This window comes from Tachysurus fulvidraco, chromosome 1, assembly GCF_022655615.1.
Source record: "Tachysurus fulvidraco isolate hzauxx_2018 chromosome 1, HZAU_PFXX_2.0, whole genome shotgun sequence".
Taxonomy (NCBI): Eukaryota; Metazoa; Chordata; class Actinopteri; order Siluriformes; family Bagridae; genus Tachysurus; species Tachysurus fulvidraco.
Window position 1 is genome coordinate 31,441,814 of NC_062518.1, and position 18,091 is coordinate 31,459,904.

The following is an 18,091-nucleotide window of genomic DNA, read 5'->3' on the forward strand; positions in this document are numbered from 1 at the left end:
TCCGTTCAAAAGACCATTTTTAATCAAAAGGTTTTATACTAGACATTTATAAACTGGAATGTATATGGCGCAGCATCCTTATCTCAGCACATTCATCTACTCGTCTACTCCCACACTGTAGGCTAGTGTAAGCAGTTACATGGACCTCTCTAAATGGGTTACCTGAGCTATGTTTACATAGAAGCCATAATCTTTCAAATATATCACAGAAGTAATAAAATATACTGCTTCTGGTGATGTACCAGTAAAAATAATATTAAGGTATAGTGAATATGAAGAACTTGATAAGATTTTGTGTGAGCATGGAAAGCCCATCATTAAAAGATGCCTTAAATTGTATGTGATTTGTTTCTGGAACTATACAGTCAACACTCAAAACACTCATGAATGACACTGGAATGACCAACACAAAAGTACCACCGGATTAGGAGGTACACATGAAACAATTATGAGTTTTGAATAAATATTGCTTGAAATAACTGCAGTTTAATAAATCTGATTTAATGTTTCTTATACTTCTAAAGGTATCCAATGATTTAATCTATTAATTTAATAGACAGTTTTTCCCATCAGCTTAAGCATTACAAGCAAAAAGGCCTGATTTCATGAGAGTGGTTTTTTTTTAATACTAATTAAAAGATTTTTCCTCATTCTTTGGTAATGATGAGATGTTTTTTTCAATTTTAGAATCCTTTCCTTTACTCTGTCATCTAAAAAAAAAAGATGTTATATATCAGGAGACATTAATACATAGCATTACATACAAGTGAGCCAAGCTTAACCCCCAACTACAATTCTGAGTAAAACTGAAAATAAAAACATTTGTGAAATCCCGATGGAGTTGCACAGTCATTCAAAGGCAGCTCTGGAAATTGCGAGAAGTTCTTTGTGTGTAGAGTCTTGCACACATTTTTTTTATACGCTGACCAACCACTTTATTAGGAACACCATACTAATCCTTATTAAACCCCAGGACCCCCTCTCTCTCTCCCCTGCTCTCTGAACAACATCCATTCTTCTTATGGCATGGATTCCAGTTGTTGTTGGAAACATTCCTTTGAGATTCTGGTCCATGTTGACATGACTGCATAACACAATTTTTTGTGATTTCTCAGCTGCATATTTGTGCATGGAATCTCCCATTTCCTCACATCCTGAAGATGCACCACATCTATCAAATTCGGATCCAGTGACAGTGGAAGCCGTTGAAGTACACTGAACTCATGTTAATATTCATGGAACCGGTTTTGAGATGAAATGTGCACCGTGACATCGCTCCTCAACATGGTGGATGTAGCCATTATAAAAAAGGTAAATTATGGCAATAAAGCGAGGCACAAGTTCAGCAACTGCTATTAAAGGGTTATTAAAGTAATGATTGAGCAGGTGTACAAATGTTCCTAATAAAGGAGCTGGTGATTATATATGAGTCTGTGTGTATGTTAGGACAGGACCTGCCTTATCTCACGATGAACAGAGCATAAGAATTCCAAGTATGAATTTCCTCCATGAAGGCCTTTATCTTCCACAAGGAGCTGGCGGAAGAGCATCTCTGGTCTGTCTTTCTGCTTCACAACCACCATCTACAAAAACAAAATACTGCTTAAGATCTACTGGAACAAAGACCTGAAAGCATCCCACATGGATCCTTCTAGTTCTGGTCAATTTAATTTGATAAAATGCTTTAAAACATATAAGATTTACTTGGTCAACCATATAATAATTTGCAGAATGTGTTTCAAGAGACAGTAGCGTTGCTTATTTGATCTTGAAACACAGTGTATCTACATGTCCAAATAGCTAAAGAACTGTACCTTCATGGACTTGCACCTCTGCTGGGAGATGGAAAGAATGATGGCGTGAAGCTTCCTAGAGTGAGCGTTGTCTAATTCTGTCAATGTAATCTGCAGATGCATATTAGTATTAATATCAGTCAGCAGGCCAGCTTTAGAGAAATATTTCTATTCTTAGATGTTAAATTCTTGGAAAAGTATTTCAAATGAAACCAAAATCATTGATAACAATAAACATTGATTGTATGTGATTTCGTATTTGATGCTGGTGTATCTGACCGTGTCTGAACTGAGGTGGGCCATGGAGGGCACATTGAAGAAGTTCTGGATGAACTCAGGAGGGCAGGCCTGGCCCAGCCACAGGAAAATAGACTGGCCGTTCTCCAGTAAAAATATACCGGCGTCACTCAAGCGCTCCTCGGTGCAGCGCACTGCTCTCGGAATCGAATCACTTGCCATGTCCATGGTGTGCTGACAGAGACAGAGTTGGAGCTCATGACCAAAGTCGTGCATAAAAATGATTTAATAGTAACTTTACTTTTAGTAAATTGAGTTGAAAAGTATTCACAAATATAACCTGATACTCTATGTGTTGTTTTTGATTTAACTGATGAAAAATGGCCTTTTAACACAGCCTTACACTTTCTGCTTTGAACTGTAAGCAGTACTGCATTATTGCTAGTACAGACAGTCCAAGTAAACTATATTATTAATGGTGCTTTACTTTTAATGGTGCAGTTCATAACACAGAAATCCAGTCTAAGACTAGTGAGTTAGGTGTCTGCTGTGAGGAGGTGAATTGGCTTTGAGCCAGCTGCAGGAAGTAGATGTGACTATAAATTTGACCAATGAGACGCAGACTGAGACAAAAGTCAGAGAAATGAAAGGTGGTCTAAATATTTGGGCCAAGGAATAAAAACATTTATTTAGTCCCAGCTTTGCGTTCTCTCTTACTGCACAATTTATACGATTTCTAATTTATAGGTCATAAATAAAGCAGTGGAAAAAAATGTTGGTTTACTTTTTCCCCCATTCTCAGAAGTTATAAAGACTAATATATCAAAAAGATTCATTAGTAAGATTTCTAGCCTTTTATGTGCTTTTGTATTTTTGTTCCTTTGTTCATTAACTTATGCGCACAAACCGAATCACCATGAACTGTAAACGGTGTTGTGGTTTGGACAAATGGACTAATCGTTGAAATCAGCCTAATTGTTTTCCAACAGCTGATGAAACAGCATCAATTATATGGTATGCATTTGAACTTTAGTTCTCTGTTTCTGCTTTTCATCTTTACGTGTTCTCACCACTGGGACGAGCTGTGGGTATAGCAGGACCTGGCTCTCCTCTACTCCCATGGACATGACGTTGAGTCTATAGAAAGCCCTGTCATCTGTAGAGAGTTCAGTGCTTCCCACCAGAACTGGAGTCTTCATCAGGCTGTTCATGTACACCGGGAACACCTTCATAGCATCAGGCAGGATCAGCTGCACATGATGACATTATAAGGAAAAGAAAGAGTCAGCTAATATAAAAAAGTCAAAGATAAGCTTAGAATCATATACAGCATTGATAAAAAAGTTAATACCAACAAATAATAATTCAACTTAAGTGAATTATATAAACAAATGTGAGGCCCAAAATGATGTTTGTCTCGTTTCTCTAAGATTGAGATTCAGACCTGACTTGCAGCAGAAGGTGTAGCACAGTTCTTTCTATAGCAGGCCAGCATATGGGCTGTCTGCCTCACCAGGATCTCCCTCACTGTCCGCACAGGCTGGCTTAGAATAGCGTGGTAGGCTTGACAACAAAATATAGACACATATTGTGAATACATAAAAACATATAAAAATGTAGTGTCGATCTAATGCACTGTACAGCATTGATTTACTGGTAATATTTAAGACTGACATTTCATGAGCCTATTCCACTTTACTGTTTAGTCTAGTACTGGGCTAAGAAAAATGGCTCTAGGTTTAGGAAGTTTAAACAATTCTGACTCAGAAATCAGACGTCATGTTTTACCTGATTTGGCAAAGAAGTTGATTAGCGCGTCAGTCTCACAGCTCTTGTAGAGCTCAGATAGCTGAGAGCTGCAGTTCAGACCGATGTTGTGAACACGCAGCCGTCTCTGACCACCGATGGAGGTGTACAAGACAGCACACTAAAAAAAGCAAGACAGGCACACATACTGTAGTAGGGCAGAGCTGGCAAAACAGTAACAAAACAGATGCTCAATTTCTACTCCGCTCTAGGATGAACAACAAGGTGGTTCAGTGTTGATTTTCCTAATATGCATATCAGTTTACAGTGTGTTTGTGTGGTGTTACAATCAACCCATGTGATGTTAGACAAAATACCTTCGCATTGTTGCACAGGACTGTAATTTAAGTCATCATTAAGTACAGTAACTATACTCAAACCAAAATTTTATTTACAGTATGTTATCTGGCTACGCTAAATCGCCCTTAGATGTGAATGAGTGTGTGAAGGAAGGTATGAATGTGTGTGCGCATGCTGCCCTGCAATGGACTGCCTTTTGTATTTCCACATTAAATCCTGGTGCCGGAACATTTCAACAAATCCTGGTACATTTTTTGTTGTAGCTATTGTTCATGTGATCAGATACAGAGTTTGGCAACAACTATTACTGGAATACTGGAGTACTGTGTCTGTGTTTTCCATTCTTCTCACAGTTCTCACTCATAGCAAAGCCAAAACTGTGCCAACTTACAATTCAAATGTGGCACACAGGTCACGTAGTTAAAATTCATTACTTTGTAAGCACTATTATTTACAGTTTCAAGAAATAAAAGAATGACTTACAGAGTTTCAAACTTTAGTGACATCAAATGAATTTTTACATGTGTACTGATACGGCTAATGATCTACAGTAGCATTCTGTTAGGAGCGAGAAAAAACCTGAAAGGCGAGGGGAAAAGATATTTTTGTTTGTAGGTCTGGTGTTCATTTGTGTGATAAAACAAAGGGGCTAGTGCTAGTGGTGTATGTGCTGCACTGACCTGTATAAGTGCCCCAGCCTCCTCACTGAGTGTGTCATCATGCTTGAACTCCACTGCAACTGCTTTGTCACAGTCCACTGCAGCCATCTCCACATCTGTAGTCGTGTTCATATAGATGGCACCAAAGAAGTCTGTGGCCCTGAAACCTAAAGCACAAACAGTATACACAGAGTCAGCTGTGAGATCATTACATCAAATGCGTCTTCCTTTGCTTGTAAGACACAAAGAGTGTTGCTTCTCTGAGTGACTAGTTTCTGCTTTTGTTGTCTGAGATCGCCAGCTTTACCTGTATTGGTTCGAACCCGCATGATGGCATCAAATCCGATGGTCTTCTCCACATCTCGTCTCAAATCACTGAGGAAATGCTGACCGTCTGTCTGAACCTGAAAGACAAAAGTGTTGAAGATCATCACAAGACGATGACATTTCACACAACATAACAATTCCGGTTTCCAGTCACAGAATGATTAACTGGAAATGGGAGCTCAGTGGTTAAGGTTTTGGATTACTAACTGGAAGGTTGTGAGTTCAAATCCCAGGCCGACTGATCTACTGTACCACTGCTAGGCACTTGAACAAGACTTAACTCTTATGTTAAATAGATGAGATACATTTCTCTGGATAGGGGTGTCTATGTTTGTGCATGTGTTACTACACACCTGGAAGTTGTTATACTTGTAAACAGAGCCACCAGTGTGTGTGGGAATGTCACCCATAGTGGCCAAGTCCACATACTGGTTAGGGAACAAGAAGAGGTCCACGCAACATCCCTGGCTCACACACTCTTTTGTCAGCTGCTCATACACACCACGCTGTGGCTGAAACAGGGTCTGCAAATGCACATACAGTATACACAAATTGAATTACAAAAATGCACAAAGTATTTTCTTTGATAAACAAAGAAATAAGTAATAGACCAACTTTTTCTTTCTCTGTGTTAACCAGCTTCCTGTCGTCCCTGTTCTTCAGCTTCCCAGGTGCCTCTGCAGTTGGGAGCGATGAATGGAAGATGAAGAGTTTTCCGCTGCATTCAGCAGCCTGGGGGCACAAGGGGTTTGGGCATGGTTAATGACTTACAGTTTAATGAATGAGTGGTTAATAAATAATTAATAATGCATCGTTCTTATGAAAGGCTATGAGTATTAATGGGTTATTTCAGCCTTTCGGACCTATAGAGCAGAACTTAGTAAATGGTTAGTAAAAAGATGCTGAGTTTTAAGACAAAATTTAAGTCACTTAGCTTAAGAAGAATAATGAACTAAATAGTCATAAACAATAAAGTGCCTTCTGAATTTTGAGTCCAGTACAGAGTCAGAGTAAACTAAATAAAAGTGTCCATATATTTGTTTTACCTTCATTGCTTCCACTCCAGCTTGTATAACTGGAGCAAAAACAGTTTCGCTCTCGTTTGACTCAGAAAACATGTCAGGGATCTGGCTCAACAGACTATGTTACCAATACAAGAAACAAACAAAAAAAAGAGATAATTAGTTTAATCCTTATAATCGTGTCACAAATTCTTAAAATTAATGTTTACCAAACTAGATTACAGTATTTTTGGGTTACATTCAAGTAACATGCTCAAGAAATCATAATGTTAATAATAAATAAAAACTTTTAAACATACTTGTAACTTTGAACAATGTTTTAAACTCATGGTGTCTTAAGTGTGTAACCTAGTGAGCCAGAATTAATGTACCCAATGTTAGAGATTTAAGCACTTATGTTCGTCGCTCTGGATAAGGGTGTCTGCCAAATTCTGTAAATGTAAATGTAAACATACTTGTTGATGACAGCTCGTGATTCCTGAAAGTTGACTAGGAATCCGTCCAGAAGAGGCACAAACATTTCTGCTACATCAGAGACCACCATCATCTGGGGCTGTGCTAGTGCACTCTTCACATTGTAGAAGTGCAAAATCTTGTGGTACGTGACAAAGCCCACTCTGATGGCTGAGCTCTCAGCTCCCTCTTCTCTAAAAATCAAGAACCAGGGAGCATTATTGTTATTCAGGATGAACATTGGGCAAATGTGGAGTTTACTACATATACCAGAATATAGACTCACAGAGCACTTTATTTGGAACACTATACTAATGCAGAGTTTGTTTAATTTATTAATTTATTTCTCTCTCTCTCAAAACATCCCAAAAGACGTTGGAACCATTCATTTGAGATTGTAGTCCAGGTGCACTTTCATGGTGTTCTACCATATTACAAAGGTGTACTGGATACAGATACAGGCCACTGGACACAGAAAGGACACAGAACTCATTGTTATTTTCATTTAACCAGTTTGAGATGACTGATGCTTTATGACATGGTTCATTATCATTCTGAAAGTAGCCATTAGAAGAGGAGCAAATTGTGGCCTTGAAGGGTTACACATGGTCAGCAACAATACACAAATAGGTTGTGGCATTCAAGCAATGATTTATTGGTATTAACATGCCCAAAGTGTGTCAAGAAAACTGGTTACGTGACAAGAAACTGGTTACAGAGACTGGTTACGTGAGCACAGTGTTTTTATAGTTTCAGAGCCACTTCCTCAACAAACATAATTGTGAAAACTGGTCATCAGGGCCAAAAATAATGTCCCAGTGCTTCAACAGCAAAAACATTCATGTGCAAGGACCATTAGGAGAAAAGCACCTCAAAGATATGTGCAGTGACAAAACGAGCTTGCTTATAGGTTTAAATACCTTGAGCCTATGAGGAAATGTGAATAATTGTGAATGAATTTTTGTGTAAAAATCGCAACTATAAAGAAAAAGAAGATTTTTTAAAAGCAATAAAAAAAGAAAGGGGGAAGGGAAAGCAATAAAAATCATTCTTATCACTTCAACCTTATCATATAGCTGACTGTGAAATAGTTACAGAGAGCAAAGGTCAAAGGTTCACACAAGCTCCAACTAGACAGAAAAAAATGGCACAGTGTTGCCTGCTTACAAAATTATGCTGAATAGACCTAGGAATTTAAGTTATTACTTTTTTTATTACAATTTTAGGCTATATTCCCTAATACACTCTAACACTATTAAATGCTGGAGAATTCTTCTGTGCACAAGACTGTATGTAATTCACAAATTGCTGAGAAAGAAACCACATAAGTGAAAGAGGTCTGTATCTGGGATTTGTAGACTACTCTTACTTAATTATGTAATGGTGTGCTGGTTTAAATAAAGCGGGGCCTACAGGAAACAACTCTGCCGTTATCCATTTAATGGACAGGATCAAAACAATGATGGGTGTTGATGAAAAATGAAGAACATTTCAAATTCTACTGTAACAGTGAACCAGGGTCAGCTACCGACTCCTTGGTCTTTGAATCCTCCTTACCAAGGGAGCTCACAGAGTGATAAGTTCAGCCATATAAAAAACGTTGGGTGTCCAATGTGTTTTTCATTAAATGCATGCACTCTATTGAGCAAAGCCAGAAACAGAGGGGAGAAATCAGTTTTAATACTGCAGGCTTATTCGGAGTGCACTTTCAGCATGCTTTGGAGGTGAGGTCAGTTTTCCAAACAAATACGGACATACCCACAGGGGCTGGTGGAGAAGGAGAGAGGAGTTTTGAAGGAGATGTACATGTAAAGTACTAGGTGGTAAATGAAGAGCTTGTCTTTTTCCATGCCAAAAGATTTGGTACATACAAAAGCATTGTGCTCCATGAAGATTTCAAAGATTTGGCCTTTCTCGATCGACCCCCTCAAAAGTCATGTAGGCAGAAATTTTCAAATGATGAGATACAGCAGTACTTGGCTTGGTGGTGTTTCGCTTTTCTTCACTCTCATTTTACTGACCATATTTGGCATGGAATTGGGGGCTTTTTTCGGGTGCAGTGAGCTGCTTTCTAAGCTGACAGAAGCTAAGACATGTATGACTTACACTTGAGATTTTCAGTCAAAACAGTCCTGATAAACATTTGCTGCCAAAATTTCATGCTCATACACAGCATTGCATTAACAATGCCAGCGTGGTGTTTCAGATCCCTAAAAGTTATGTTTGGGTAACAAACAAGCTTCAGTGGTGTAAATTAATCTAGAGTGCTTGAGTTTATGACAAAAACATGATGTGCAACCAATTCACTGCTTCTATTTGCTTCTTTACATAATGACATTTTCATTAATTATAGCCATAATTATGTTTAAAAATTCACTTTAACTGTTAGCTTTACTGGCAGTCATATGTCCGATTTGTTTTCGTCTTGAAGCAAATCAAATTAAAGTAGCATTTGAACTTACTTTGGAAGTCGTTCCAGCAGCGTCTTTAGTTCCTCACATATCAGTTTGACGAGTCCACTCTTTATGTTGTTGTACGACACATCAATCATAAAGATATAAGCAGGAGGACTGGGAGGCTTATTGTTCTGAGAAAAAGAATAAGAATAAATGACTTACCTTGGCTTAACTGTGTCAAATTATTGGTAAGAAAAACATCACTTATAGACACAAAGCATCTGTGTTTTGAAATAATTTCAGTGACAATTAAAGATAACACTGACAAATGTATTTACTAACTACATGTTAATGTGACTGACAATCCCATTGAAGCATCTTCATTCTGAAATATCTGTCAACTATAAAACAGCCCAAAAATTAACTCTTATGTACAATTTAATCATATCAACATCAATGTAACAATCATAGTTGATGCATCCATTGTCTGCTATACATTATTGTAAAATGTAGGGCTAAAGGTGCACTGGATTTCTTTCTGGGTACCAGTTGCTAAAAACACCAGATTTATAAATCAGTTATTGAATTAATAGCACTGTCTAATAAGTGAAGACAAACACAATCTGCTTAAAGTACTGACAAAACAAACAATTCTACTTTTTCTTGCCATTAAATTCACAATAAAAATGTTCCCAGTTTTTAGGTTCCAGTTAAAAATAAGCTGAGAAGATAGGCAATGGTTGGAGAGTAAAGGAATGAAAGTGCACAAAGGCAAAACATACTTTTTAAAGTCCTGGGTGTTCACCAACTCATTATAAAACACATTACCTTCAAACAGAGAAATGTAATACTTTTGCTATTCTCCCTAGGAGCGGGTGTCCTCTAAAAATGACAGTAAGAGCACAGTGTACGGTGTCGAAGGAGGTGAAAATGAACCCAAGCTCAACAGGAAAAGACTTGCAGAAATCACTTGTCTATACTTTACACATATAGAAGAAAACTACAGATCTCCCAAGGAAATACAACACATATGTAATTCAAATTCGGGATTAAACCTACTTGTTCTACAACAATGCTTGTTTTTTTCCCCCAGAAATACACAGCACTGTGTTTGGATTGGGGGGTTTGTTTGGATTGGATATACTTTATCTTGGATTGTGAATGAGAGATGACTATGTTTAGTACTGTACAGTATCATTAGTATCATTGTGTCTGTTTATAATGATGACCTACAGACTACAAGTTTAATGCAATGTATAATCCCAAAACATATGACTACATGTCTTGTGAATTTTGTTTCTTTCCCCTGTTCATTTTGCAAGTGAATGTGCTTCGGTTAACACTTTCAAAATTGCCAGTAGCACCGCAAAGATGAATAAAAGGGAAAAGTTTTAGTGATACTGTATAGGGCTATATTCTCTTGGGCAAGCCAAATAACCCAATTAAAGCATTCATTTCAAGAATTATTTATATGTATATTTACATGTATATTTATCACTGTATAAGGCCACTGTTTTACACACTATAATATGATATATTGTGATTTCTCTTCAAATGAGTTGTCTTTAGCCTGTAGCCTGCTGCAGTGTTTCAGCAACTGAGAAATGCAATGTGACTGCCAAGAAATAGTTCCATTAGAGGTTTCCTGGGGCATGAACCGCTGTACAGAAATAAACAATCCAAGCACTGCATTTGTTATCCACATAATATTAAAAGTATTCAATTCTACATTTAATGCTAAACGGCTAAGTAAGATCAACTTTACCATGCACAATTGTTGTAAATTGTTATACTGTTGCTTCAAATAGCATCAAATTAAATATTCACTTAAATACTCAAGAATTATTTCATTTTTAAATGCAAAGCATATTTTCCCCACAAATAAAACTTCAGTGCTTAAGGTATAATGTACAGTTTAGACGAAGATATAAATAGATGTAAATAGAGTAATACTTTGCAGTAATCCAGCGTAGCGAGGAACTCATAAGAACCCAGGGACAGCTCTGGTCTTTCATATGCATCCACTCTTCTGCCCATGTGATCCAGGTGCTGGAAATACTGGACAGGAACTAAGGAGGGATATAATTTGACTTCTTATTTTTCTTACTTCATGGAAAAATATTTTTGTTGGATTTGGATCTTGTTGAGTATTTGATCAGTAAAGTATGCCTGTGGTACTGACCCTCATTAACACAACTGCAGAAGCCACACTGATAGCGTCTTCCACCGTCGATGAAGAGCATGAAGGGACACATGTAGGCCTTACAGCGGTTACAGCGTATGGGTCCTGCCTCGCCATGATTTACTATGTATAGAGGAGTCTGACGTAAACAAATCAAGAGAAGACAAAGATGTTTATAAATCTGACCTGTAATACAAACCTTCAGGTGCTTAGGATTATAATACATAAAGAAATTACATATTTATGGTTCTTATAACTGATACATAAATCACTAGCTTAAAGAAACACACGCAGAACTAAGAGGAACTGTGTCTTCTCTGTGTAGTAATAGGAAGTGAAGTAATTATATCTTAAGCTAGTATGCTCTTCTGTTGTTCAGTTCTTAGTTTACAAGAACCGAGAGAAAAGGTTTCAGTGCAACTAAATACTCATGCGTTATATGATAAAACAATCTTAAAATTCATCATATTTGTAGTATGGCCAGTCAAACTTACCAGTCTGGCATTTTTTTTTTTTTTTACCTAAGCTGTTCTCTGGAGAATGAATTTAATCTAATTATCCTCCAGTGAAAGAATACATTAACATTACCTAAAAAGGAGCTGCAGCAGTAGTGCTGTCACAAACAAAAAGGTGACACTAACACAAGATTCCTGGACCACACAACACTCACAGACCTCAGCTATCATGAGATTAAATAAAACGGAATATCATTTGTCATATACAAGACACCATAATATAGTTGATGTAAAGGTATGATCTAGAACACAGCTATTACTGTATATGTACAATTACAAGTTACTTTATCATTTAACTTGAATGTTAACTCTTACCTTTATATTTAAAAGAGGAGTTACATTTATACGAATGCAAGTTATCAGTGACCCATATGCGCATCGATGTGTATTTACAAAACACATTTATGTAGAAGATAAGAGCCACTGACAAGGATCTAGCATACATACTTCATTTTTGGGCACTGTGGCAAAAGGTTTGATGATGGCTGCCAGAGGGACTTGCCATTGTTTGGCAAGGTCAGAGGTACAGGGAAATGAGTAGGTAGTACATCTGATGAACCTTGGGCTAGCATTTCCTGAAACAACAGTAAATCATTTGCATAAGAGTGAATGTTTTTATACTACTATAAGGTGATTTGTTTATTTATTTATTTATTGACTAATTTTCTGGTTCCACAATCAAGGTTTAATGCTGCTATTAGACCCTGGTTAGTTAATACAAGTGTAAGGAAAAGACCACAAAGCCCTTCAGTAAGTCATTCTGGAAAAAGGGCAAACATAGTAAATAAATGACAACATACTTCGTCACAGAACTCACCTTGATCCTGTACGGTGAAATTGGTTGTGACTAGGGGTGGCACTTGGCCCCTGAGATTGGTGGTGTAGATCTGACCACCTCTTTTAGCCTGGTCACTTTCAATCACTTGTATCTATACAGTGAAATGTAATGGCATTTTAAAAGAAACAGATCGCACACTGAATTTCAGATAACCTAAAAATGTATTTTACCTAATTTACTAAAACTATAAAGCGCATATCATTTTGCCACCATCATCAATGCAGAAGGGCATTAGTACCAATCTGTACTAATGTCAGGTGAGAAATGTTTACAATTATTAAATAACATATTAATAGTAAGACTTCTAGACAACAGAACAAAAGAGACTGAATAAATAAGCAATAGATTCCCCAATAATAGATCATTTGACTGAAAAACCTTTATGTTTAAATGAATAAAGCCAAAATTGACTATCAATTATCTAATATTATATCTATATTCTGTAATATATATATATATATATATATATATATATATATATATATATATATATATATATATATATATATATATATAGTAATACATGTTAATATGTAAGTACAGCTAGATTTTTTTATTAATCGTTATTATATTAACTTTTTAATATTTATATTTATAATAGAAATTATTAATCATTATAATGTTTAACAAAAGTTGGTACCTATAATGGTGATTATTGTCAAATTAGATCATTCTTCAGTATGTATTTGTTTACATGTTTTACAGTGTTTACTGTATAGTTTTATCAGTACTTACTGTGCTAGGTATGGAGTCTGGATCGAGTTTCTTCTGAGGGGGTCCGGACATGTTGGCAGGTCCTCCAGGGAAGCCTCCCTGAAAAGCGCCTTGCTGTGGTCCTGCCATCGGTGACCCTGGCATCTGTCCTCCATATAATCCTGTAGCCACAAAGACATGATGGGTACAAACTGCCTCACCTCAGTGTGTACATGATTTAGGAGTGAAGTTCATATCCATATTAAATTACTGTTTTGAAACAAAATGCCAAATCTCCCTTTACCTGGCTGCTGAGGAGGAAATCCCTGAGGTGCGGGTGGCTGTTGAAATCCTGCTCCACTCAGAGGAGGAGGGTGAGGCTGTGCATTATATAATCCCATTGGCTGTGGCCCTGTAGCACTGATGGGTGGACTTGCTGTCATTGGTGGACATGTACCCATCGAGAGAGGTTGAGTGCCTGGAGGAGACATGGTTGGATGTCCCATTGTGGGTGGTGGAGACATTTGGAAAGGCTGTGGTGTTGCTAAAGACTGGGGGGGTTGCACAGGGCTTTGGGCTAAATAGACCAATGAAAAGAGAACAAGTCAGAATACATAGCAGATTTAATAAGAATCACAACTTTATATTACAAAAGAGAACTGCTAAACCAGACTTAACCATATCCATCAATGCTCATAGCATTCATCTGATTAGTTATTTGCTGGGCTGAAGGAGCAGCTGGAGCCATGGTGTGGTATGGTCTTTGAGGGGGCTGTCCATAGGGAGACATGGCAGATGCAGAGGCTGCTGGAGGTGGAGGTAACCTAATAATATAAAAAGTGATGAAAATCAATTTAAACTGAACATTTTACAAAAATCACAAAATCTCAATTTTCATCTATCTTTTTTCGGCAAATAAAGTTACTTCTGTGGATGTGCGCCATTTTGTTGAATAGGGGATCCATATTGGCTAGACATCGGTGGTGGAGGCATCCCAGAAGGAGAGGAGGCAGCTGGTTTGAGAATACCTAAAACATAACATTTACTGGATTGTAATAAGCAGCTAGCAATCGGTGACTTGCTATTTGAACACAATTAAACAAGGCATAATATACACCAAAACAGAATAGAATAGAATACTTTACTATCATTGTACAGCTGCCCCATAAAATTAAGGGCTCTCTCATTTAAAAGGTCCTCACATTCACACACACACATACAATGTGAACAGATGATACAAAAAAGTAAATGTGACCAGATAACTAAAGATGTGAACAGATATAGTGTAGATGAGAAAAGATACAGTGTTGATGTAAACAGATAAGAATTAAAAACATATTTATATTGAAAAAACATAATAGAATATCACATTGTCTTTAATTGAAGCCATTAATATTGCACTTGCAGTTGTACAAGTACATAAAATCTGAACAAATGGCTCAAATTCCAAGTTCCAACTGCCTTTCAGAAATGTATAGATAATTACACAGTTTATATAAATAACATCACCAAAAGCCAGAAATCAGCAGAAGACTTGCAACAGTGAAACAAAAGTAAAAACAGACATTAAGTGCATGGAATTTTACCGTACCTGCTGGTTGTGCAGAAAAAGTCTGTGGTGGAGCTCCATAGTGTCCATAATGGGATTGTGGAGGAGGCGCCCCAAATGCGTTGGGGTATCCCCCCATTCCCGCCTGTGCCTGTGAGTACGGAGGTGTAGTAACATAACCCTGCTGGCTCATCCTGTTAGATGTGTTCATTCCACAAATAAAGAAAAACAACAACATGTACAGTTAATATAAACAAAGCTTTTAAAATACTTCCAAAACACCAAATATGTTAATGTCCTTATACAGCATTACCATTCACATTATGTCAACATTTATGTCTGATGATGGCCTCCCTAGGTTGTGTTGGTTAAATTGCTGTAGCTTAAGTAAATAACATGTTATTCAACCTGTCATCTGTAATATAAAATTGGTCTATGCCATATTCCAAGGTAACTCATGATCTTGTGTAATAATGAGATAATGAGAGTGTGTTGTGTGATAATGAGTGACAAAGCAGAGTGATCTCACTGTGTGTGTGTATGTGTGTGTGTTTGTGTGTGTGTGTGTGTGTGTGTGTGTGTGTGTGTGTGTGTGTGTGTGTGTGTGTGTGTCTGTCTGTCTGTCTGTCTGTCTGTCTGTCTGTCTGTCTGGAAACATATGTAAAATAAAAAATAAAAATAAAAAATAGAACCTAGAGTATATTATAAACTCTACATTGGCCTAAGCTAAAATAAAAACGCTTTAGTCTGAGAACTTTTAGTCTGAAGCCTTGGATTATATGATGATCCCCTGACCTGTGACCAGATGTTGAACCAGATGTTGAACATCTCAAACTGTTTGTCAAATAGGAGCCTAAGTAAAGTAGTAATGTGAAGAAATAGTCAATGATAGATCATGCACGTTGTGAGCAATGAGTGAGGAGCAGAGCTTCGTCTCTACACGCTGATGCCACGTCAAAGATGAGCGGTAAAGCAAATTTTACAAACAATAACAAGACGTGTTGTAAACACACCGGGGTTCATTCATTACACAGCAAACAGCATCAGTTTAGTCACCTAGATGTGAGGATGTTCATGCTTTATATAAACGCTGTTACATGTTAACTAACTAACTGACTAACTTTCATATTCGCTCACGCCTATTTAAACACGTGAAACAAACTCACATAACTCAACGTTATACTTAAGAGATATTCGAAGGACGTCTGAGATGTGTGTTCACTCGTATAAGTGAGAAATATAAAGTGAAATTACCTGTAAAGTCGAGATGACGCCGAACGTACAGACTGTTGACAGTATGCGCACGAGCCTATCGGGAGTGCCACGTCAAACTCCCGGCACCGGCCTCGGGCATTTGGCTTCTTCTGCGCATGCGCGGAGTAGTGGGAACCGCTACACGTCAGCAAGATGCACGGATACAGACGTGCGCAGAGAAATCCTCTGACTGTGTGTGTGTGTGTGTGTGTGTGTGTGTGTGTGTGTGTGTGTGTGTGTGTGTGTGTGTGTGTGTGTGTGTGTGTGTGTGTGTGTGTGTGTTCACTTAGGAAATATAAACGCTTTTCCTCTCCTATACATCACTGAAGCCTGGTCTCAGTCTCTATAAACACTAAGTATGGTAAACACAATCTTAACAAAAAACAAACAAAAAGAAATGATTTAATATAGTAAAACTCAGTCAACTAAATACATGAGCAAAAAGAAAGCACTGTCTGTCTATCTATCTATCTATCTATCTATCTATCTATCTATCTATCTATCTATCTATCTATCTATCTATCTATCTGTCTGTCTGTCTGTCTGTCTGTCTGTCTGTCTATCTTTCTCTCGCTCTCTCTCTATCTGTCTCTCTATCTCTCTCTCTCTATCTCGCTCTCTCTACCTATCTATCTACCTCTCTTTATATATAAAGAGAGAGAGAAAGAGAAAGATAAATAGATCGATCTACACTATATGTGTTCACATCTTTAGTTATTTGTTTATTATTTGTATCATCTGGACATGATAATTTAATACAAATCTATATTTGATGTTATGACTGTCTGAATTTGTGATTTATAATAAACTGTGTAATTATCTATACAATTCTGAAAGACAGTTGTAGCAACAACTTGGCATTTGGGCAATTTGTCCAGATTTTATGTACCTGTACAACTGCAGGGGGCACAGTGGCTTAGTGGTTAGCACGTTTGCCTCACACCTCCAGGGTTGGGGGTTTGATTACCACCTCCGACTTGTGTGAGTGGAGTTTGCATGTTCTCTCCATGCCTCGGGGGTTTCCTCCTGGTACTCCACTTTCCTCCCACAGTCCAAAGACATGCATGGTAGATTGATTGGCATCTCTGGAAAATTGTCCATAGTGTGTGAGTGTGTGAGTGTGTGAGTGAATGAGAGTGTGTGTGTGCCCTGCAATGGGTTGGCACTCCGTCCAGGGTGTATCCTGCCTTGATGCCCGATGACGCCGGAGATAGGCACAGGCTCCTTGTGACCCGAGAAGTTCGGATAAAGCAGTAGAAAATGAATGAATGAATGAATGAATGAATGAATGAATGAATGAATGAATGAATGAATGAATGAATGTACAACTGCAAGTGCAATATTAATGGCTTCAATTAGAGACAATGTGATATTCATTTCTTTTTAGTGTGATATTCTACTACTTTATTTATTTTAATATATGTAATGTACATGTAATGCTTACTTTGCATTCATCTTATTTTACACATTTTGTACAGTTGCTATTGTATATGTGTTTAAAATCGCATTTTGCCCCATCTGTGTAAATTTATATCAATTTACATAAACACTGTATCTTTTCTCATCTATACTATATCTGTTCAAATCTTTAGTTATCTGGTCACGTTTACGTTTTGTATCATCTGTTCACATTGTAAGTGTGTGTATGTGAGGACCTATTAAATGAGAGAGCCCTTAATTTTGTTGTGCAGCTGTACAATGATAGTAAAGTATTCTATTCTATTCTACTCTATTCTGTTTTGGTGTATATTGCCTTGTTTGATTATGTTCAAATAGCAAGTCATTGTCACCAATTGCTAGCTGCTTATTATAATTCAGTACATTTTATGTTTTAGGTATTCTCAAACCAGCTGCCTCCTCTCCTTCTGGGATGCCTCCACCACCGATGTCTAGCCAATATTCAACAAAATGGCGCACATCCACATAAGTAACTTTATGTGCTGGAAAAATCTGCTATTTATTCGGTCTTGTTCTCATGGCCCAATGCTCACCACAGCATTTCCAAATGTCTCCACAAACAAACAAAATTATATATATATATATATATATATATATATATATATATAT

General features: G+C 37.4%; 1 protein-coding gene across 2 annotated transcripts; it reads right to left on the reverse strand.

The window, feature by feature from the left end:
* Nucleotides 1-16,174, reverse strand: sec24d (SEC24 homolog D, COPII coat complex component). 2 transcript variants are annotated; one of them, XM_047815543.1, is made up of 24 exons: nt 16,025-16,174; nt 14,813-14,964; nt 14,147-14,249; nt 13,900-14,045; nt 13,526-13,798; nt 13,264-13,403; nt 12,508-12,619; nt 12,138-12,265; nt 11,176-11,314; nt 10,947-11,062; nt 9,060-9,184; nt 6,600-6,791; nt 6,169-6,262; nt 5,738-5,854; nt 5,476-5,646; nt 5,103-5,199; nt 4,817-4,962; nt 3,819-3,957; nt 3,475-3,593; nt 3,101-3,280; nt 2,073-2,264; nt 1,815-1,904; nt 1,459-1,583; nt 1-710 (listed from the first exon to the last, which is right to left on the reverse strand). In XM_047815543.1, the coding sequence occupies exons 2-24, from the start codon at nt 14,961-14,963 to the stop codon at nt 707-709; spliced, it is 3,099 nt and encodes a 1,032-aa protein (XP_047671499.1). In that variant the 5' UTR covers nt 14,964; nt 16,025-16,174; the 3' UTR covers nt 1-706. The 2 variants fall into 2 exon arrangements, with proteins under 2 accessions (XP_047671499.1, XP_027025074.1); XM_027169273.2 differs by having other exon boundaries at nt 1-1,583.
* Nucleotides 16,175-18,091: the final 1,917 nt, after the last annotated feature.

Coding starts and splice junctions, on each gene's coding strand:
- sec24d (XM_027169273.2), bottom strand. CDS start 14,963: ATGAGCCAGCAGGGTTATGTTACTACACCTCCGTACTCACAGGCACAG. Junction 14,046..14,146: donor AATGGCGCACATCCACAGAA/GTAACTTTATTT, acceptor TTATATTATTAG/GTTACCTCCACCTCCAGCAG. Junction 4,963..5,102: donor GCGGGTTCGAACCAATACAG/GTAAAGCTGGCG, acceptor TTTGTGCTTTAG/GTTTCAGGGCCACAGACTTC.